The sequence below is a fragment of the Aythya fuligula genome, chromosome 2 (genome assembly GCF_009819795.1).
Source record: "Aythya fuligula isolate bAytFul2 chromosome 2, bAytFul2.pri, whole genome shotgun sequence".
NCBI lineage: Eukaryota > Metazoa > Chordata > Aves > Anseriformes > Anatidae > Aythya > Aythya fuligula.
In genome coordinates, this window is record NC_045560.1 from 90,923,277 (window position 1) to 90,945,548 (window position 22,272).

At 41.6% G+C, this 22,272-nt stretch overlaps 1 protein-coding gene across 6 annotated transcripts in view; it reads right to left on the bottom strand.

Annotated features, from left to right (window-relative positions):
• EPB41L4B (erythrocyte membrane protein band 4.1 like 4B) overlaps positions 1-22,272 on the bottom strand; it is a 172,060-nt gene that overhangs the window by 56,982 nt on the left and 92,806 nt on the right. For 5 of the 6 annotated variants that reach the window (XM_032181452.1, XM_032181451.1, XM_032181454.1 and 2 more), the window contains exons 16-19: positions 16,792-16,973; positions 12,499-12,614; positions 5,024-5,149; positions 1,456-1,530 (exon numbers count right to left, since the gene is read on the bottom strand). In XM_032181452.1, coding sequence (XP_032037343.1) covers positions 1,456-1,530; positions 5,024-5,149; positions 12,499-12,614; positions 16,792-16,973 — 499 coding nt within the window. The remainder of the gene's footprint in view (positions 1-1,455; positions 1,531-5,023; positions 5,150-12,498; positions 12,615-16,791; positions 16,974-22,272) is intronic. The other variant, XM_032181453.1, reaches the window with a different exon arrangement.

The following is a 22,272-nucleotide window of genomic DNA, read 5'->3' on the forward strand; positions in this document are numbered from 1 at the left end:
CAAAACTTAAGGCAAAACTACATTATCATCGGTCTGTACCTGTTTCTAGGACACGGAGGAAAAAAAGAGATGGCTATCGATGCTGACCTAAAAATTTACATGTGTATAAGCTTGTGAAGAAAGGTGGTGTGTGAAAGGGGCCAGAGGAGTGACTGTCCCTTTGTTCAATGTAAATATCCCTTTCCTGACAGAGAATTAAGGCAGGGGAATCAACTGCTGAAGAACCCAAACCTGGCTGAACCCAAGGATACCCCACCTTGGCCAAGAGTTTCCCTTGGGGCTGATAAAGCAGGAGCAGAGATGTAGGGCATTGGCCAGTATGTACTGTGTGTGAGAACAGGAGGAGGAAATCCCAAAGAAAAGGCAGAGCAAACAACCTGAGGAAGAGCTGGGAGGGAAGCCTAGAGCCCAGCTCCTACGGTCAGTACTGCTTTGAGCAGTAAGCCAGGAAGCTCTTGTTGTGCTGATGGGAGTAGGATTCTGCACACTCTCTATAAATAACTCCACATATCCAAACTACCTTTTCCCACCAGTTTTCTCTTAGAAAGCAACCCACAGTGCTCAGTGAGGAACAGCTTAGTATGGAAGGGGCAATGTCACCTCTGTTTTTGTCTTCCACAACTGCACTGTAAAAACGTGTCTTAAAAATTAGCTTGGCCTTCCTTGTCTGCAGAGGAGGATGCAAGGCATGCAAAAACCAGCTGTGGTAGAAATCTCTGAGAAACAGGAGCTCAAGTCCTTCACGATGATAACCTGCTAGACTTACACCAACACAAGGATTTTGGAAAGCCTGGGTAACAGGTGGAGAATACAAACACCACTTGCAGAAGACGAACAACTAAAACACAACACACATTTTCTGCCAAAAGAAAAAGCCCTGCTGAGATAGTTGAACATTTGATCAAGAGCCTGTGCTTAATTCCAAGGATAATTAGGATTTGCCCAGAGCCCAAGTGGGTATAAATAGCAACTAAAACCTGCTGGTATCTTTTGCCCATCAGTTGGACCATGAACCATTTGGCAAAAGGGACTCTTTGTGATACTAACAAGTCATCTGATCAACCACAGCATATCAGCACTGACTCATGCAAGCTGCAAAGGGGTTTTAAATGCCAGGGAGAGCTGGTCTTTTGTATTCTGGCAGCTCCTCATTGCTGCTTTATACCACTCGCCCTCAAATGAAGTCTGGAATAAATGAAAAAAAAAAAAGTATGAAAAAAAAAGTAAAAATGTCAGGCGCTTTGCAGTGTTTAGTGCTCCCCTGGAGCTTAATTATGTGGGAACTGTGATATGCAGTCTGTCAGCTGGAAGGTGGCAGACCCCCGTGGCACAGTTTGAAGGGTGTGTTGTGAAATGCTACTGGTTTGCTCCAGACCTAGAGATACCTACAGCATGGCATGCCCCGTGCGAACGGTAGATTCCCACAGTCACGTGTGGGTTCCTCTCGTTTCTCACCTGTGGTGTCTGCAGCAGTGTGCTCCTGGATTCGGTTCCAAGCATCCCCATGCACGCTGTAGTTTGATTCTCCAGCTAGCAGAACGGCACATAAATATTTCCATCTTCACCAAATAAACAAACTCGCTCCTGTTAGTTTCCTGCTGCTCCATAACTCTGAACCACATGCGGGGCTCAGTGATTGGCACCATAAACTTACAAATTTTCAGTCTCTAAGTCAGCACTATTGCCATGGGAGATGGTGCATTGCCCCCTAGGAATGTGATAAACAGCTCTTCACCATAATTCTGAAATGAGGCACTGCAAAGACCATCTTGCAGTATTTTCAAATGTATTGCATAATTTTCCCTGTTTTTATATTTGAGACCATGAGTATTGGAATCATTAATTTCTAAGGCTCTCTCTTGTGTTGATGTCTAGTTGCCAAAAAGAAAGAAAACTACATAAAATTTCCTGCCTCTGTTTTTATTTTCCACTCACAAACATTTACTCCATTCTCAGTATTAACAAGGAACATTTTCTTCTACTACATGCAGGAGATGCCTTTATAATCTTGTCACATCCTGATGTTAGTAGCATATGGTACTGAAAATATTCCCATTGCTTAGAAGAGAGAGCTGGTACAAATATTTCAAGCAACAGTTTGGCAATTTTGGGTCTGATCCTACAGTGCACCAATATTTTTGTCACACTTTTACACCTAAATATATAATGAAGATGCCCTTGTGAAACTTCATAAAAGATGGGTCAAACCACAGACTTTTGGGGACGTTCAAAAAATATATTAGTAGATATTCTATCCAGCCATTAAGAAAACATTTTATCTCAAACATTTTGTGCATAAGACAGAGTCTGGTTCTTTCTTCTTCCTTTTACAAGGTAGAGGGGAGCAAATCCTCAGCTTCTTGTGGTACCGTGAAATGAAGATCTATGCCCTACATGAGGAAAATCAGCCTGTCTTGCATTACAGCAACTGAAATACAGACTGTCCTTTGTAGAACCTAGATATACTTCTTGCCCTGGCTGCCCTGTATGTTGAAATATGACAATACAGAAGACAAGAGAAGAGAAATTGGAGAAGCAAGCTTTTAAGAATAAGGCCAGAAGACAGGACTTCTCAAGGATTTACAGGAGTCAAAAGACAGTGCTGTGCAGAGGGCAGCAGGGTTAGTCCTCCAGAGGTACTGGGCAGCAACAGGTACCAGATATGGTCAAACAGGGGCATGATCACAGCCCTGAAGGAATACATGGAGTTCAATGACTGCCATGGAGAAACTATTTCTTAGCCGCTCCCTCGAAAGGATGCTCCAAGTGTCTCTGGGCACTGTAATGCCATTGCCACTCCCTTTTCCCTGAAGGTGACTGAATTGCCACTGGGAAATGGTTTAGCTACTGGTATCCAGTTAGTTTTTCATGGAGGGGGGAGTAGAGGAGATTACTGGATGATTTTATGGCATGCTGGTAAGGTGGTTTATCGGGACCTTCATGTAGCCCCCTTTACCCTCCTGCTTTCTAGGTGATAGATGGTAGGTTTCTTCTCCCTCCTTCACAGTCTACCCTTTTGTCTATCATTCCCAGCACTTGTCTAGCTACAGCATCTGACTGTAACAGCTCACCACTGCCTCATCTCTGCCTACTTATTTTTGCAATGCAGCTGGGAAGGGTAATCATTCTCACTCACATGTGACAGGAGGGGTGTGAACTCATCTTGGAAGCACAGGCAATTTTGTGGCTAAGCAGGGAGCTGAATGAGGATTTCCAAGACCAAGGTGACATCCTAACTTACTGGCTACCACTTTAAACCATGCTTCTTTAGCACTGAAAGCTAGAGGGATTTCAAGTTGAACTGTATGCCATTATATTTGCACAAGATGTGCCATCCTGTAGCAGTCATCCTTCCCCTCCTTCCTCCTGAAATCATAAGGCTTTTCTCAAGGGGGCAAGCATACAGACATGTACTTAATCCAACCTGACTGCTAGAGCCTTATGCAAAACAACACAGGTGAAGGAGAAGGAGAAAAGGGATGCTCAGCTTGCTCCAAAACTTATTTACAACATAGCAGCAGCTGAAGAACACAGTTATGGCATGATGAAAAAGCAACCCGGGATGTTCTCTTGGAAAACCTCAGGGTAAAAATTAAGGCAGGGCAGGTGAATTGAGAGATGCATATGCTTAGCACATTTCCTTCTTGCCTCGGTAATGCTGTACTCTGAATGCAGCGGCATGCACAGCTTCCAGTCTTTAACTATCCAATCAAACGTGATCATTAAGCAAATTTGGGGGAAAATACAAGCATGAGAAATATACCATGACTTCCTATAGATAAAGGACCTACAGGAAAAACAGAGGGCAAATCCAAGAGCAATCAGACAAGAGACAGGCTGCATAAAACAGCTGGTATAACACAGAACTCAGAAAGAGGTGATAGAACTGCTTTAAGAAGAAGAAGAAAAAAAAAAAGGAACAAAAAAACCTCTCCTTCCCTCACATACTGCCAGATTTATGGTTTCTGTTCTTGAAATCTAGCGCAGTCAGAGCAACCAAATTTTGATACTTCCTTAGGTCTATCTAAACCAGATGTAATTTAGTTCTCAGATGAAAGATCTGCCAGGGAAGGGAACAACAAATGCACAAATATGATTGTTAACAAAATCCTTCGCAGGGCAAGTTGACCTGCTATGTTATTGTGAAAGGAAACAAAGCAATGGCAACACCAACATAATCTGTATTCAAAGAGAATAGTATGCACAAGGATACCACAGAAGCTTGGGATAAGCCATATCAATCCTTCTGTCTCTACTTTTGTTCCTGAAGCATTCTGTCTGGCTTTACCTTTGGCACAAATAGCATTATCTTCTGTCTGCTAATTATACTTGCAAAGAATCAAGGATTTTAGGTTTCACTTAGATGTACCTCTGACTGGGAAATCATTTTGTTACAGTCTTGCTATCCAGCAGGAGTTTTCAGTTGCATGACAATATTGCAAAACTTGCTGTGGTGTTTTTAAAACATGATCTGTCTAAACACTGACCAAGCAGTGAAAATAGCAGCTTGAAATTTAGTAAAAGGCACTCAGACAAGTAAGAAAGCAATAGAGTAGCTAACATTTCACATTAGACATCTGAAGTTAATACCCTAAAAAATAATAAATAAATAAATAAATAAAAGCTTCATTTGGGTGCATAAATATTATCTTTATAACATCCTTAACAATAGTTTCCATGGGTGGTGGGCAGCCTCAGAAAACCCCAGAGGTTCCTGCTTCTCAGCTGCAAAGTAAGCAACAGCTAGAGTGAGAGAACCAAAATGTGGAGATTTCCTGGGGCTTTCTCTCCTATTTCCACAGCCTCTCTTAGCTGTATTAATCTCATCAGTTAGGACAAATTTCTTGTTTCCATCATATGGATCATGGTGACATACCTGAAGAAAGTGTAGAGCAGCTAGAGAAAGCTAGGTCAGTGTGGTCACCCTGATAAAATAAGGTGTTTCTTCAGGAACAATATGGTTTTGAAAAATTGCTGTAAACTATGCCAAAATTAGGAATTGGAAACATCAAACACAGATTACCTGGGTGCCTACTCTAAAAGCAGCTTCTACTTGAGCTTTAAGGATGTTGCACTTCATGTGATCAGGTACAGAGGAAGGTGACACAGGGGCATGAAGGGTCTTTTCAGGTACCTTTTTCTCTTCACCCTGTATTTTATGTAAAAGACAAGCACAGTGAAATATGTTAGATGCAGGTGTTAACAAGATGGCCAAAGGTCAGACTTCTAGGTGTAATAACTTGATTCGCCAATACCGGATAAAAGTTAGATGTTAATACCCTGATAAATACATTTCACAATAAAAATTCTCAAAATATTTAATGACTTGATTCCCTTATCCAGACCAAAAATAAATAAATAAATAAAAATCAGAGAAGTCTGAGCAACAGAAGCAAGAAACTGGTGCACAGTGCTAAGAAGCATGGAAAAAGCTCAGCCAGGCTCTGGAGTGGTTGCCAAACCTGTGATCATGCCGAGGAAGCAAAGCACTGTCTTCAAAACATCCCAGGCAGGTAGAAGTGGGAAAGTTTCACAGCACTAAACTATGGTGAACATCGCTTTCTTACACCCCTCTAAGAATGTAAAGGGGCTTTGCAAATTTAACCAGAGGGATTTGAAGCGATCTCCATTAATTGCAAGCCACACAAAATCTCCTTTATCAAAACCAGAAAAACCCAGGAAGTTTAAACATTGCTGCTGCTGCTTCCGCTTGATGTCAACCCCTTGCCTACTCAATGATCTGGATCAGAAATCTAAAGCCTCGGGACAGCTAGCTTAGTGACCTGTTCAAACATGACCTAAAGGTTTTGTGCCTTGAACAAACAACATCCAGCAGAAATGCCAGCATGAATAAACTTCCCATGCAGAAAAGAAAAAAAAAAGAAAAAAAAAGAAAAGAAAAGGACAATGTAATACTAATGCATAAACAAACAGTGTATGGATGAGACCAGGCTTGTAAATGCAACCTTTTAACCTACCAAACTGTGGTTTCTCATATATTTTTAGAGAAGAATTGAACAATGGCATAACAGTCATTGCTAACTTTCCTATTCCTTCTGGAAATGAGACCTGAATTACAACCGAATGATGGCTTAGGTTATGCATTCATTTTCCTCTTGCATCGCTGCAGAGAGTGAGCAGCTGCATATGCCTGGACAGAACAGACATATAAAGCTGTCATTCGGATCTCACTGTGCTTCCTGCTAACCTGTCCAGCTGGAACAGGTACAAGGCATCAGTAAACCAGGCTCAGAGTACCCTTGAGGTTAAACTCTAGCAAAGTCGTTCAAGACAGAACTGGCACATTTTTACCTATTAATTTGCCATACGATTTGCCCTTAAACTTCAAAACCCGTCTTCTTCATCCTTCCTTCTGCACTCCCCTATGGCTATCCACTGGCTGAGGGTAGCTAAAATGTTTCTGACTCTTCTCTCAGGTCTGAGAACAATCACAGACAAAAAGGGGGACACTTTCTGAAAGTTGAGAAAATCACAACTGGAATTACGTTGCCGGAGACTATTCTGCAAACACTACAAGGGGAAGACAAGAAGTTCTGCAGAAGTTCTCTGCAGAACTCTGTTGAGACTGCAAGACATTTCTTCCGTGTACGCACAGTTGGTCCAGCAGGCTCCTGCATCCAAAATGTCATAGCCGCCAGGTATGATTCTGAACAACTTTCTGCTAACGGATTGACCATCCTGAGATTTTTTTTGTCCTCTTTATTCTTTTTTTTTTTTTTTTTTTTTTCTGTAATAATTCTTATATGTTTATTTGCCAAGCCACATTTACTATTTTTAATGGAAGATATTTTTGGACATTTATTTCTCTCCACATTCTTCCTAAGGGAAAAAGAAAATACTTAAAATGAAAAGTGACAGCTTCTGACTGGAGCAACTTATGGAACTGTAGCCATCTATTTAGTCTTGAATACAACTACAGTTCTGGCAAGCATCTGAAAAAGGAAAAAAAAAAAAAAAAGACATATTCATTCGTCAGGTGTTTTTTTTTCTGGGCTACTGATGAAACTATGAAGTGGAGATAATCAAAAGGAAAAAAAATGAGCTGTAATGAAAGCACAACCTTTCCTCAAGGTACAGCCTTGTAGCCACAGTACACTCCTATACTCTTCAAAAGAGCTGTCATTATTGTCAACTTTTAATAGCTTTGATTTCTAACAGCAGAAAGAATAATGCACTAAGCAATGGCATTTCCAAAGGCTATGCAAAATCACACCTTTGTTTTAACACTGGATACTAATTAAATAGCATTCCAGCCAAGCAAGATTAAGCAACTGCATTTCACTAGCTAAATCAAGTTAACCGATGCTTGTTTAGGACACTAACTTGTTTCATAACTTGAAAAGTTCCTGTCCACATTAATATTTTTCAGTCCTTATGTTCTTCTCCTCCTGCCCAATTTCCCCACGTTGACCAAGAGAAAGACAAAGGCCCTCAGGGCTGCCCTGAAGCTGGGAATCCCCCAAAGGTCAAAACCTCCTGCAGTTCTCACGATCACATCAGACAATTTCACCTAGTTGGGTCTGTCACCACGTGGAATCTGATGCATGAGTCTCACACTGAGATTCTCATAACCAGAGAGGTTCAAATGTTTGGTGGGAAATGGAAAGGAATGGAAAACCTTGGTGGAAAATGGAAAGACGCTGCTGCAACCGCAGGAGGTTACAGCCTTTTAAGAAACCATTCCTGGGCACTCGGTTCTGCATCAGCCCTTGTTTGGGTCATCCTACAAGGGTTTCAACCTTCAAGCAAGCAAACTTGCTTTGCTTGCACCCTGCCAGAAGCAGCGGCAGCTCTGGTGGCTGATCACACGTGAAGAGCAGACACTGCTGCAGTCGGCTCCTTGGCCTTGTCCTGCTCCCCGGATGCTGAGCCAGCAGCCCAAGGCCCCCACCTCTCCTGGCCCCCTGAGGAAATGTGACTGCATGCAAATGCCACATGGGGCTTGGGACTGCTCGACTTGACCCAGATCTCCTCTAGCGTCTGAACGTATCTGAAAAGGCAAATGCTTCTTTGTGTAAAAGAGTTTCTGCCACAGTGCAGCACACCTGAATTATCACTGAATTCAGCTCTCACACAGCTGATTAGCTCAGACTATTAAACATACATTTGCAATGGCACCAAAGATCCAGACTTAAAATGAACTCCAATCACAGAATAAAGTAGTATCTCATTACTTCAAACTATTAGCGTTTCTAAGCATCTATAGAAGTTCCTATTGTTCCTTAATGTCGCTAATCTATACATATAACCCCATTCCTCTCCTAATTCAACTTCTGAAGTGTAATTGTCATTGAGAAGGAACAAAAAAATTCATAATTACACAAAACCACATGGTACCTTCTACAGTTCATTTTGCTAGTTCATTAGAATATCAAAGATCTAAAACCTGACTGCATTATGGAGTCTCTATACACTACTGCTGCAAGAATGAGAGCTGTAATGTACTTTATTTTTCTTTTTATAAAGAAACCTCACGTTTCCAGAATTCTTATTGCCTGCAATGATGAGTGAAGCACACAGATAGCAGCTGGGTATTCAGATGTTGTACCAGGTTGGCAGGTATTAAAGTTTTATTTTCATTTATAAAGTAAGAGCACTCAGTGAGGAACTTATTAGAAGACTAAATACAGCATAGTGTTAATGAAACTTCCAATTCTATCATTTTTTTATTACGTATTTCTGAAAAATCTGAGATGCTGATTTCAAGTGACTATCTGAGAGTCAAACTTACATTTGAAATAAATGATCTTCTTGCTTAAAATTGCAATCTAAAGTCATCCTAAAAGGTTTAGAAATGAGAAAAAAAGTCCATATCAAGTGTTAAGATACCTGACGACACTCCAATTTTCCAACTCCAGTTCTTCTGGCACTATAAAATAGCAATGTGTCATATCACTTTCACCACTAAAGCAGAACTTTACTTTTTCCAGAGAGGGAAAACACTGGAGAATTGAATTAAATGGGTTTGACAGAAGTAGGATGAATAAGCTCATATATATATATACATAGAATACTAGATGCCTTTTTTTCTTTTTTATAATTGAGGTCTTAGATTTGCTTTACTCTTCCCAAATATTTACTTTAAATTCAATTACACTCCCTGATACTAGAATTGAAGGCAGATTTGTACAGTGTTAGATAATGATGACACTAGCTTTGGTTTGCAAAGCTAACTGAATATTAAGTACACATACAGAATACTAAAATAGTTGCATGAAACACAGCAATACCATTCTTGTACTGAACATTTCCATTCCTTCTGTTCTGAAAGGTTCATGCTTTGCTCCACATCAAACTTTTTACCAAGAGCAAGAATCATGATCTTTTGTCTCTGCCGATTTGTCAATGCTCACTTCTTAGCCAAACAGTGGATTTAATGTGTATTAAACCCACTGGCTGGAGACTTGTGAAGAATCAATGAATCACCTACACTTGCCAACATGCTTGAAAATCTAATCATGAAAATCACTTCCTTCTCACTAGGTGATTTATATAACAATTTCTATGTGATAACTAACAATTATGAACAGACATCATCGTGGTAAGACCTGTATGTATGATTATGTGTTAATTTTATTTGAGATAAAGTCTGCAAACAGAAGCTGATTTTTTTTTTTTTTATTAGAACAATATGTTTGGAAAAAGAAACAAAGCAGAAAAAAAATCAACTTTAAGCTGTCAGATACACTAGACCTTCTCCAGGTCAACTGCCATTTGGTCTAATGAAAGATACAACTCCCAATAAATCTTGTCTTGCTTATATCCTTGAAGCAAACCTTTGACTCCCGGTATCACATGTATTTTATAAAATGCTGTTGCTCAATGTTATTAGACTTTGCCCCTGTCAGTACCAGGCTTTATGACAGCCTTACTGGGCTACAGTAGCTGGGTTTCCCAGAGTATGTCCTCTCTGACCCATGTAGTAAAGAGAAGAGTCAGTGGGACACAAATTTTGAACAGTGTGCAAGGCCTCAATATTGAAGCTTGTCAGGCTTCCCCTGCCTGGACCTTTCCTGACCTGCCTGCTCTTTGTTTTACTACACCTAGCTGTAGCAACAATCATTTTATACAGACAACAGTAAGACAAGCAGTCGTTCGTTGTAGAAAGAGATATTTATGGCTACCGTAATGATGTAGTATAAAGCAATACAGGCCTGGTATGGAAACAGAGGCCTTGCGAGGTGGAGGCACAGGACGTGGTGAGGAGAAGCGCAGGCATGGGATGATAACAGAAGGGGCGCAGGCTGGTGCTGGAGACCCCCTGGTTATAAACAACCCACCAATGGCCAGTTAAAGAAATGCACTTGGAAACCTGGAGCTGGACAAAACTGGGTTTAGGGGTAATGAAGAGAACAGAGACAAAGTAGTAGCACGTGTAAAAGCCACCACATACAGTAAATTTGGATGCAATGTGAAGCTGCAGATCAGTGAAGAAAGAGCAAGGTGTAAAACTGTGTTAGCAAAAACACAACGAAGGCCCCCAGCAGATCCTAGAACAAGGAAGAAACCATCAACATGAATATCGCACCCCCCCTGCTGAAGTACTTACCATAGCACCCCTTCTCCCCACTACCAGCATAAAGGGGCACAGAGGATGGGTGAGCATAACACCAGTGAAAGGGGTAGAAACAATTTGAGCTGTATCATAATTCTTTCTTTTTCAGTAATAAATACATCTGGACTAATAATGATTAGGGTCCAAAGATTTCAGAAATTGTAATTATAAATATTTGGCTTTATATTATATATATATGTATATACACACATACACACACATGGAGCAGTGAGGATAGGAGACATTTATTCCACGAAAATGCTTCCAAAAAGGAAAATCAGAAATACATTAACAGCTGCAACACTTAAGTCTATCTTTTCTGGAAATTAAGAAGTCCACCAGTACCAAAGGGCATAAGATGCATGTTGAAATTGACTTTTATCATTTAGTAGGTGGACAGACACATCCACTGTACCAAACAGCTCTGGAAAAGAGATTGGACACATCCATTCATCATTCCCATGAGATGGAGTTTGCTGTAGCGGACAATCAAATTAATTAACTGCTGAATCCAATTTACCCAATTTCTTGTTAATTCTCCTCTGGGTGGATTATTAGGCCCGACAAATTCCAGCCCCAAAGCACTTTGCTTGAAAAAATAATAATTAGCAATAGGAAGAGAGGGAATGAAAGTTGAGACTCCACAATAGACATGGAAATCATTGCTTTATTTTCAGAAATAGAGCAAATGAAGCAGCTTTGTAAGTGCTTCACTGGTTTTGTTTAAGCATAATATTTCAGGGGACACAAAAGTGTGGAATAAACAGGACTTAGTAGAATAGAAATTGGTGGTGTGGTATAGATCTGTTACAGCTTCATTTTTTTTGCCAGACACTAGACACGGTGAGCACTCATTAAAACCTGTTTGCTGCTGGACTCAGTAGCTAGTTAACTACCACAACCAAAGCAGCTTTAAGAAGGCCACACTCTCAGCTGAAAAACCTTGCCACAGTTCAAGGATTGCTGTTCAATCCTATCTAACTTGCGCTGCTGCCTTTGTGCTAGGTGATGCTCAATGGCATTTCAGCCCAGGCAACCCAACATTTACAGCAAGTCCCTCTTTCATTGCAGAAGGCATCTGCAGAGGCTGCTCAACACTCTGCTCAAAGACCCGTGGTTTGTTTGTTTTAGCTTTATAAGCTCTGTGTACACATTTCACTATGACTGAGGTCAGAAAGTGGTGCTTGAAGAAGAAACCACGAGAATTCAGAATTATTTGTTGGTCACAACAACCCACTGCCTGTAATGTGAGGGCTTGGTTGCTAGTTGGTGCTTTCCAGTGGTGAATCTCGGTAAATTCAAGAGCACATACAACTGTGCGATGGCTCAGAACAGCAATTTTCATAAATTTTGAGGGACAAGCCTCCTTTGCATAGTCTGGCTCTATCCAGAATCAGCTGAAGGCACTTCACAGCACAGGCTCAGTGGATTTTGCCTCACATGAATACAAGGAGCCACTGATCTGGTGTCCTCTGGTCTCTGGTAGAAGCAGCAGGACATGGATGTTTTGCCATCCCAGCAATAGTCCACTTATGAAACACCCACTAACATCAGGTGCCAGGGGAGTTAACACAAACTCTTTGTGTACAGAAACAACTTTTTTTTTTTTATTTTAATAATATTAAGTGTTATATTTTTACAGCTCTGGGCTGCCTAGATGACTAAGTGTTCACAACCAAATTAAAACTACACCAAGCATTGTAGCAGCGGCTTCTGAAATTTTAAAAGGCAAAGAAGGAAGTTCTAAATCTGAAAACCAAACCTCACTTGCATGAGGAGATGGTGAGAGGTGATTAAAAAGCAAGACATTTACAGATTAATGTTGACTTGAATTGAAGGTGAAAAGCAGCAGCTTCTGAATATGAAGTGATAAGGGGGCTCCCTGACATACACATGTAAAAATATATATGTATATGCTATACCTTGTTCATGCTGACGTGCAGGGGTGGCCATGGTCCAACTACCTTCACACTCTCCGTTTCTATTTTCTTCAGATGAGAAGTTTCATCAAAAAGAAGGGGAAGTCCTGAGCTCAATTCTAAAAAGATGCCCGAAAGAAAGAAAGAAGGAAAGAAAGAAGGAAAGAAAGAAAAGAAGATAAAACAGTCTGAAGGGAGGCTACAGAAGAACAGCAGAGCAAATCACTCAACCACGTTTGAAGAGACAGTGATCAGCAAACCATCTTCCCTGTAAGAACATCCAAAACGTTTCATAATTATGCCTGTTGGGTCATTTTTCCTTGTTCTATTTAGCAAATGATTCCTCCCCCTGCCCATTCTCTCCCATCCCTATGTTTCAGCAGGCCTTTTGCCAGCTTAGGGCTAGATATTTCTTTCCCCCACTCCCTTATATTCTAAAACTCAGCTGACACCAGAGGGATTATTTATGCAGCCAAGGTGCCACTCTCAGAACATGTGATGTGTAAAGAGATCAGAGTATAGCTTTTGGCTCCTCTCAGACATCTTTATTTATATGCCAGCCTCCTTAAGACTGTTGTCAGGAATTTGCTATGCTTTGTCAACAGAGATTTTGAGCACACCACTGACACAGAAAGACAAGGTAAAATATTTTTGAGACAGCCTTGAAAGATCTCTGCCAACGTCTTAGGGATGGTGTGGCATACATATGTATATTTGCAAATATTCTGAGAAAAATGAGCTTCATTACATGATAATTTAATGAATCCTTGCTGCCTCCTGCATTTCTTTTTTCCATAGATTCTAAGTGATAATAGCTGGAAACAGTTTGGTAGTCTCTGGAGTCTGATTCAAAGACCACTGAAATCAATAAAAACTTTGCACTGCCTGCAGTTTTGTTTGGATCAGGTTCTTAAGCTGTCCTAAGAATATTAAATATTGCTCACTCAAGATCTAATTCTACAGCTGTTTAAATATACATTAAGGCTTTTGCTGACTAGAGACAAACTGCAAATGCCAGCTTACAGGGATATAAGTAAAAAGCTCGTTTTGGCATTGGTGAAATATAATCAGAGGTAATAATGTCCTAGAAGGGGTTACAGCATCAGCATTGACCTCCCATTGGTGGCCTCTCATCACAAGCTGGTGATGGCAGAGTTCAGCACTTCTGGCATTATGGTTCCTTCCATAGATATGAGACTGTGCTCGGTGGTACCAGGGAATAAATTACCCCACCCATAAGACTGTAGTCCCAAAGACAAGACACAATGATATTTGATTTTATCTTTTTTTAAAGAAACACAGACATTCTATTTCCTGTCAAGAAGGAACATAGAAGGGGAAAAAGTGCATTATTTGAATTATTCAAATGCTGTGATTTAAAACTGACTAGTTAGATTTGTGTTGTTGTTGTTGCTTGAAGGGAGAGCTTCAGAAACCAAGCTGTTTTAGCCTTTTGACTCAACTTTGCAAACAGATATATTAAAAGAAAATGCAAAAAGATGAAGTCCTAAAAAAAAAAAAAAAAAAGCATACATTTACTGAGTCAGCATTAAGACTTGGCAAAACCAGGCTTTCATTTCAAGAAAGGATCTGGCAGCATTGTGTGGTTGGTTTTTTTTTTTTCAAAGCACTATTCCAGCCTGAAACTCAGGCTATATTAAACCATTCTCTGCTCAGGGTCACACAAGGAATTTTGCATCAAGCGGGTCAGGAATAAAAGATTTTTATTTTTTTTTAAGTGATAACCTGCAAGCTCAACCTAGATTCTGAGAGGCAAGCTGGGCCCCTTCTTTCCATTTGTCATCTTCTGCCATAAAAATTCTGCAAGCTATACAACATGCTTGTTGGCAGCTGTTTTCTGCAATAGCCCCAGCTGCTGCTGGTGGGTCTGCTCATGTGCACGTGGTAATCCATGTACAACGTTGCTGTGCTGATTTAGGCTTAGGGAGCAGTGCTGGCACTGCAATGCTATCTGCTGCTGAACACAGTGGTCCCTGGTAGAGTGACTGAAAATACATGGGGGAAATACATGCTAGCTTTAAGGTGATGGGCAGCACAGCAAATACAATAATTAGGCTGAATGCATGAAAACATCTTCTGCTGATCTGCCTTCATGAACACACATGTCAGATTTATTTCACCTGATTTCATTTCTTCCAGTAATCGAAGTAGACAAATGACTTGGAATGTGAAAAATCAGGCAGATCTGGCCTGGGTTTGTTTTCTGTAATGAAGTCCCATGCTGTGTGCTTGCTGCAAAACATGCAGCAGTATTTAAAAGGAACCGTGGCTGAGCATACTGTGATTTTCACCTCTCCTTCTCAGAGTCCTGTGAATTGGCACTGGGATTTTATCAGAGCATATGTAAGTGGAGGAAATGGAGGCATCCTTCTCCCTCTCTCAACCACATGCCAGGTACCAGCAGGTGGGTCTCTCGAAGTTCCACTTCGCATTCATTTAAAATCATCTCTAAGCTCATGGATGGCTCCTGCCTTTAGGAACTGGAGTTCCTACATGCCCATGGTCCCTTGGAAAACCAATAGGTAGCCAAACTGACGTGCACAACCTCACCCCCGCCAGCCTCACTGGGAGGTTTCCATCTGGATAGCATATTGCCCACATGGACCTTTTGGCTTTCCAGGCATCTCCACTTGAGATATTTCGGTCACAAGCACCCTCTTCTTGACACTGGACTCAGGCTGGTGACCCTGTCCTTCCTAGAAACACTTTCCCAACAGGGGCCCTTTCACCCAGCCTCCAGTCAGACACTGACACCTGCCCCTATGTTGCCACAGTCCTTATCCAGACCTCTGACAGCATCTCCTTTCCTGGGTGTTTCTGGTCCCACACTGTGGTCCCAGAGAACTGGCTGACAGCCAGGGTGCTGGAGGTCAGCCTCCAAAGGGCACCCAGAGCTGCCAACACAAGCTGCAATGATGACATTCTTATTTTGGCCTGAAAGTTTCCCTAACAGATGCCTATCTCAGGGTGATTTACAACTAAAAAGGCAAAAAATGGATAAAGGAAAAACTTAGCATCCCCCTGAGGCGAGGAAAATAATAGATCACACTTATTTGTCCATCTTCAGAAATTCTTACACAGTTCCAGCATCTCATGCACTGCAGAGTGCAGAGATTATAAATTTGGAGAGCAAGAAACAGGATTGCTCAATGGCAGGGATGTTTCTCTTCCAGCTTCCGTGTAAACCTACAAACACCTGGCCAAGCTATGTACCTTTAAAAAGTCTGTACATGTTCAGCAGCAGAGACGTATGCCCAATCTACCCAAGGCTGTAGTAGAAATAAGCAGGTTTCTCTCCTCTTCTCTTTGTACATGCCAAAGATATCTCCACACAGCAAACAAACATACTCCAGTGATGGCAGGTGGGGCTGAGTGGGAATTGTCACCATTACTGACAGCTAACCTGGTGCCAACCACTGGGACTGAAAATAGCACAGCAAAGCAAGTCTTTCCGATGCAGCACAGGGAAAGACACCACCTGACTCAAAAGGGAAGACCATAAGCATTGTAGAAGACAGTAAGCCCCTAGGGATGATAAAAAGTGCTTCTGATAGACACCTCTGTATGTCTTTTAGCCAATCTAAACCAGTTCTTGTAACACAGCTTCTCAGGTGTTTTTGAGTTTCTGTTCATTGAGCTGAGCCCTGACATTTGGGAAAGCATTTTTGCCATGCTTATTAAAATCTATGGAGTCTGCAGAACTGCTTTCTTAAAGCGTCCAGAGAGCCTGTTGCACTGGACTGGACTCCAGCCTCAGTGTGATTTTTCTTCAGCGACTTCTCCTTCATAGCTGTGGACACCAGTACCAAAACAGAGAGCAAGATGGTGTTTGTCCAGCACTTCAAAATTTCTACTGCTTCTGCCCAGACATGAAAGCAAGAGCCAGATCCAAACAAGGGCTGAAGGCCAGCTGGGCAGATCAGCAAAAGACAATGGCAACAAGGATAGGTTTTTGATATTATACAAATAATAGTAACAATGAAAAAATAGCCTGTGCCAAGAAGCTGGAGACTCAGTATCTGTGACTAATTGGGTATTTGTTCAGCTGTGGAACACCAGTCTACCAAACCCCACAATCCCATAGCCAAGCCAGGAAACTGTAAAATCTTGTCTCATTTGCACATACTACCAGACTAGAAAATAATCACAGGAAGTATATTCAAAAAAGAAAAGAAAAAAAGAAAAAGTGATGTTTTCCTTTCCTTTCTTTCCTTGCCAGAGACAAATCCAAAACCAGCCCAGTTATTGACATGACATTCACTGCAGTAGACTTACTATTTGGATTTGGAACTCCAGAAACAATGTCTTTGCTGTCGGGAGCAAGGGCGCTGTAATTAGAGTGGTGGTGGTGATGACGGTGGTGGTGGTGGTGCCTTGCAGGTATTTTTGCGCTATATGGTGTCCCACCATTCTCCTCAATGTTGAACTGATGCAGATCACTGTTGTTCAAGGGATAGCTACAAAATAAATTCAGTTCAAATTAGATTGGGAAACAGTAGGATAAACTGTACTTTTGGAAAGACTGCAAACTTCCTTGGGAAAAAATGCATTTTTTTGTAAATATATATGTTTTTTTTAATGAAGCATATCCCAAATCTTTACACTTTTCTGTTAACAGGAGAGTCACAGGGTGAGGAAAAAGGATGCCTCTGCTTGTTTGACATGACTTTAACGTCAGAATTCTCTTTGATTTTACACTCTGAGCAACTTCTACTAAACTGTTACACAGAGTCAAATTCTAACTGACCTACAAAATGATTCCCCAAAACATCAAAATTTGTACTGCACAAATTTGCAGTTTCACCTGCAGTAGGAAAATGATCAGGCAACAAACAACAATTCCTGTAAAGCGAAACCATCAGAAGAGGAGACCAAGGAACAGTCCCAGAATAACTTCATATTCCTGGACTCCAAAACAATGGTGCAAAGGCTCTATGAAAAATCTGTGAGCTGGGAAAAAATGGAGAAAGTTCCCACTGGAAATAGAAGGTTTTTACAAGTATCAACATACAAAATAACACTTGGTCAAAAGGGAATCATACCTCTGTTGGTAAATATATGTATTTTTTGTTTATGTTTAGTTAGGAGATTAAGTGTTGTTGTAGATCTACAATATATGGAGAACTGGAGACACTGAAATTTTAATTCATATCTAACTCAGATGTGTCACATGACACTATAGATTTTATTCAATAGTTTTAACTGATGTTGTTTCAGTTTATTGTTTGATATGATGAGAAACATATGGAAATATTTTCTCTCCATGTCAGTAACCAAAAAAGACTGACATAATTTTACATAGATACTGCAAATGACTCAAATGTGCTCTCCTCGAAGGAATGCTTATAATGTTTATAATGTTTATAATGTTTTAACTAATTATGCAGTATTGCATTAGACAGTAGTTGCAGTAAATCAATTAATTAAAAATAAAAAAAATAAAAATAAAAAAGAATTCCCTTCCCATTTGCTAAAGAAATTATCTCTTCACCCACATGGGTTTTCAGTTTGCTCTTATTACTAACAGTAGCTGCAAACCTGACAACATGGAATAAAGACAAACAGAATAATTAAAGAAGCAAGGAATAAATTGTACCTAGCTCCTCACTACATATGTTCTCTGCAGATTAGTTACTGATTCAAAGCAAAATTAACCAGTCATGTGCACATAAACACATCTGCATCATTTCCAGAAATATGCTGAAGCGTGCAACTCAGTACATCATTAATAACCGCTGTCTTCTCAACAACAACTTCTGACAACAAGAGGTTTCTGACTGGGCAGTAATTGAATAACACTTGTATGCGGGTTACTTTCTGAAAGCAGGGGGTGGGGAGGGGAAGGCTTTGTTGATTAATCTTGGCAGGTTCCCGGTGTGGAGCAAGGACTGCCAATAAGGGCACTTCTGATGCATTATTTGCCTTAAGGAAACAATACAAATAGGGGTCGGATACACTGGGAACAGGTTTGGTGAGCTCGGATAATCCAGGACAGTCTCCTGAAACTGAACCGTATCTTCACTCTTATAATCAGATCAAGCAACTGCCTACTGGGGAAAAAATGGTACAGGCTAATCAGATTGCACACTAATTGTAACAGCTCACCTGCACTCTCCTTCAAGCTCTTTGGATTGAAGTGACATTTTTTTGACTGAGAGGAGAGCTCCAGAGACACAGAATGCCACGTACTCGGAAATTGCTTTCATCTCACCTGCTGGCAAGGTTGGTTTAGCAGATTTTTGACCCCTTTTCTTTTTTCCCCCAAATGAATGAGATCACACCAAATCCTTCCATTGACTTCTCACATTGCCACAGGCATGAGGTAGTTTCCATGCTAAAATGTGAATGACCTGAACAACTGAGTGAGCCAAAAGAGCTGTGGCATGACGCCGGACTTGCACCAAGTTCTCCAGATGTATTTCTTGACTGTGTGGACAGGAGTACTCACACCACATAAAATGCAGTGTGACCATTATTTCAAAGAAGTAACAAGCCCAGCAAAGCTGACATTTGGGTGTACACTGAAATCCTCAAGGGCAGTAAGTCATAAAGCTGCAGGCAGGATGCCAGCGCCCAGGGAGTGCACTCTGAGGGGCAGTCTCCTAACAAAACTGCTGGCCTGCCCAAAAGTCACCTGCACTCTTCCAGGGCTGGTAAAAACTGAGAGATATGGAGACAAACTCATCTTGGAGCTTGTTTCTCTCTTCTGATGAGTATGGGGTTGGGCAAGAAAGGCTCTCACACACATATCCTCCTCCCCACCTAAGAGCTGTGCACAGAGTCACTGTTAGACTGACAAGTTACCGCACAATCAAACAGCAGTGCTTGCAGCAGCTTCAGAGCCAGGCTACCAGAATAGCTGACAGTATCCAAACAAAGATACAATGAGCAGTCCAAATCCCTATTCTTTGTACTCTGTACTGTTTAATTTAGGAGCATATTGTGTGCGTCTTGGTGCAGCTTCTACAAGATGGCGTTGTTGGCATCATCATGGAATCATTTTGCAGTGGTGTCACATCTATTTTCTCTAAGTTTACTGTTCTCCCACTGTCTTAAATTTAGATTCTTGAGACTTGTTACCTCAGTGCGTCTTTCTGCCATGAACTTTTTTTGTTGCTTGTTTCTGTCTGGTTTATCTGAATGCATAACATGCACATATGTCCTTCCCAACCCATGGATGCAAATAAATCACGAATTTCTTTCAGTCAGCTTTCTGATCATATTCCATGCCCCCCAGGCATTCATACTTGCTCCCCAGACATCAAGTAATGCTCTCAAACTACGTACAATTGTGGGCAGGTATTGATTTTCATCTTTTCTCTTGTATGTGTCTTTTGGCCCTCCTAGTTTACCAATGTTTCACCCCTGCTTTACCTTTTAGTTGTCAATAGGCTGTTCTGCAGGCTTCTTATTTTACTTACCTGTCTAGTTTTCTCGTCAAGCTCCAGCTCCTTCCTATATAACCAAATCCTGCCCTTCAAAGAAGAAGAGGCAGGGCCCTATGGCCAATTCTCAAAAGGAAGAAAACATTTCTTCCTTCTCCATCCTGCACTCTGGCAATGCACTCAGCCTGGGGCAGCTGAACCTTCCAAAAAGACAGTCAGAGTCCACAGACACTTGGTGTTGCCTTCAGCCTCAAACTTCGTCAATCACTTTCTTCTGACCAAAAAGGCAGCCTATTGAGGAACAGGGCAAACAGCACACATCTTCCAATTAATTTTTCAAAAAATTTTTTTAAAATTTTATTTTCATTACTAGCCCTCTAACAATTTTACAGTCCTCATCCTTTGTTCTAAAAGATATTTTCAGAGGGCATTCTGACACCTCACGTGCATCACATCCTCCTGATGCCTTACTGAACCATGCCTCTAGTGTACAACCCACAGGCATAACTGTGCTAGGGGGTCATATTAAAATGGAGAATAGAAAGGTATTCAGAAGGAATTCAGAAGACAGAATTCTTCCCCTCTCTCCCCAAAAGTGGAGTAAGCAGGCCTATGTTACCCCAGCTGACTGCTTGAACTGAATCTTAAAATCCTTCACTAGCAGAGACTCCAGGGCCTCCCTGTACAACCTATTTCAGTGTCTCTCCACGCCTGCACTTACTTTTCCGTTTAACCTAAGTCACCTTTGCTGCAGTCTAGGCCCGTTATTTCTTCCCCCGTCCATCACAGATAGAGCAAGCAGGTTATTTGCTGCCACAAAAACCTGCCTTTCTGAAAACAGTTTTTCACATCTCCCTTAGGAGTCTGAAACCCTGAATTCTTCAATTGCCCCTCACACACACCACATTTTCTACAGCTCTGATGGTCCTCCCCACCCCGTCCTGCACACCCACCCCTCCTGAGATGCGGGGCCTTCCAGTCGGGGCCCTACAACGCCCTGCGGAGAGGAAAGGCTGCCTGCCATGCCCCATGGGGCCTGTTTCTGTTTATGCACTGCAACATGACATTTGCTTTTTCCTAAATAGCCTGGGACTGTTGACTCATGTTCAACTTCTGATCCTCAAGAATGCCAAATCCTTTCCAAAACCAGCCAGGTTTCTACGCCCCCCAAACTGGGCTGTGATGCAGCTTACTAGGAACTATGAGGTCTCATTCCTCCCTAGCTGCGTCCTAAATTTCCACATGCACTAAGATCATAACCCATTCTGGGCTTTTCTCACTCATCCACGACAGCACCTCCCATTTTGGTGTAACCCATGGCAGATAAATATATATATGTTTAAATAATTGCCTTCCCAAGCCATGCTTCCAGCTCATACCCTCCTTTTCCTGCATAACATAACCACAAAGAGCTGCATAAACATCTTTCGCCTGCATCCCTGAGCAGGCCTGCACCCTGTCCATGTCCTCTTCCTGTAGGTATCTCCAGCCTGTCTGAAGACATTTGGAGAGGAAATAGCAAGACTTTCTTCTCTCCCCTCCTTGCGGAGGCTGCTGGAGCAACAGCAGAGAGCAGGCTCGAACCACTGTGCCCTTCAGATGCCCCTGCCTTGACTCCAGACCCGCCCTGCAGTAGCTGAGCAGAGGTTTAAGAAAATCCCAGGCTTCTACCTACGGGTGTGACTCTTGTTAAATAACCTTCAACAAATACCACACCCACCTCTGTCCCTTGCTTTGAACACCTCCGTTGCACAAAACCACTGCAATCTTCCAGTATTTAAAAATCCTCAAATTTTACACAAACATCTCCACAACCTTCTCAATCCTGCCCTATCCACAGCTCAGAGCAAGCCTGATGGGGGTTTCTGCAGCTTCAAGCTGCTCAAATCCACGCTGCAGTCTTTGTACTGAACGTGTTGGTAGGCTCCCCCCCACACACACTTCTCCCCTGACAGGAGACATTTCACCCCTCACCGTACTGTAACAATACCTTCAACATCCAAACAGGCTTCAGATGTGCTCCCAAATGGCAGTCAGGGGGATTACTGAAGTGCACATGTGTGTTTATTAATGTGTGCCTGTGGAGGAGAGACTCCCAGAAGTCTAACAAAAGCAGTCAGTGCACATTCAGCTTCAGCACGGCAGCTGGGGGGATGAGAATTAGCAGCTAGGTTAAGCCAAACACTCACTTTTTGGCTTTAGTCTCTGCGTTTTGGGGGGGAGAGGGTGAAGAAAAGGAGACTTTGGACTTATTCCCTGCCCATGCTTCAAAACAAATTCAGAATAAAACAAGTTAACTGTTAGCAAAACTCACTGCTAGAAGGACTAAAAGAAGGACTGCTTATAAAAGATAAAGGATGGAGTTTTGCTT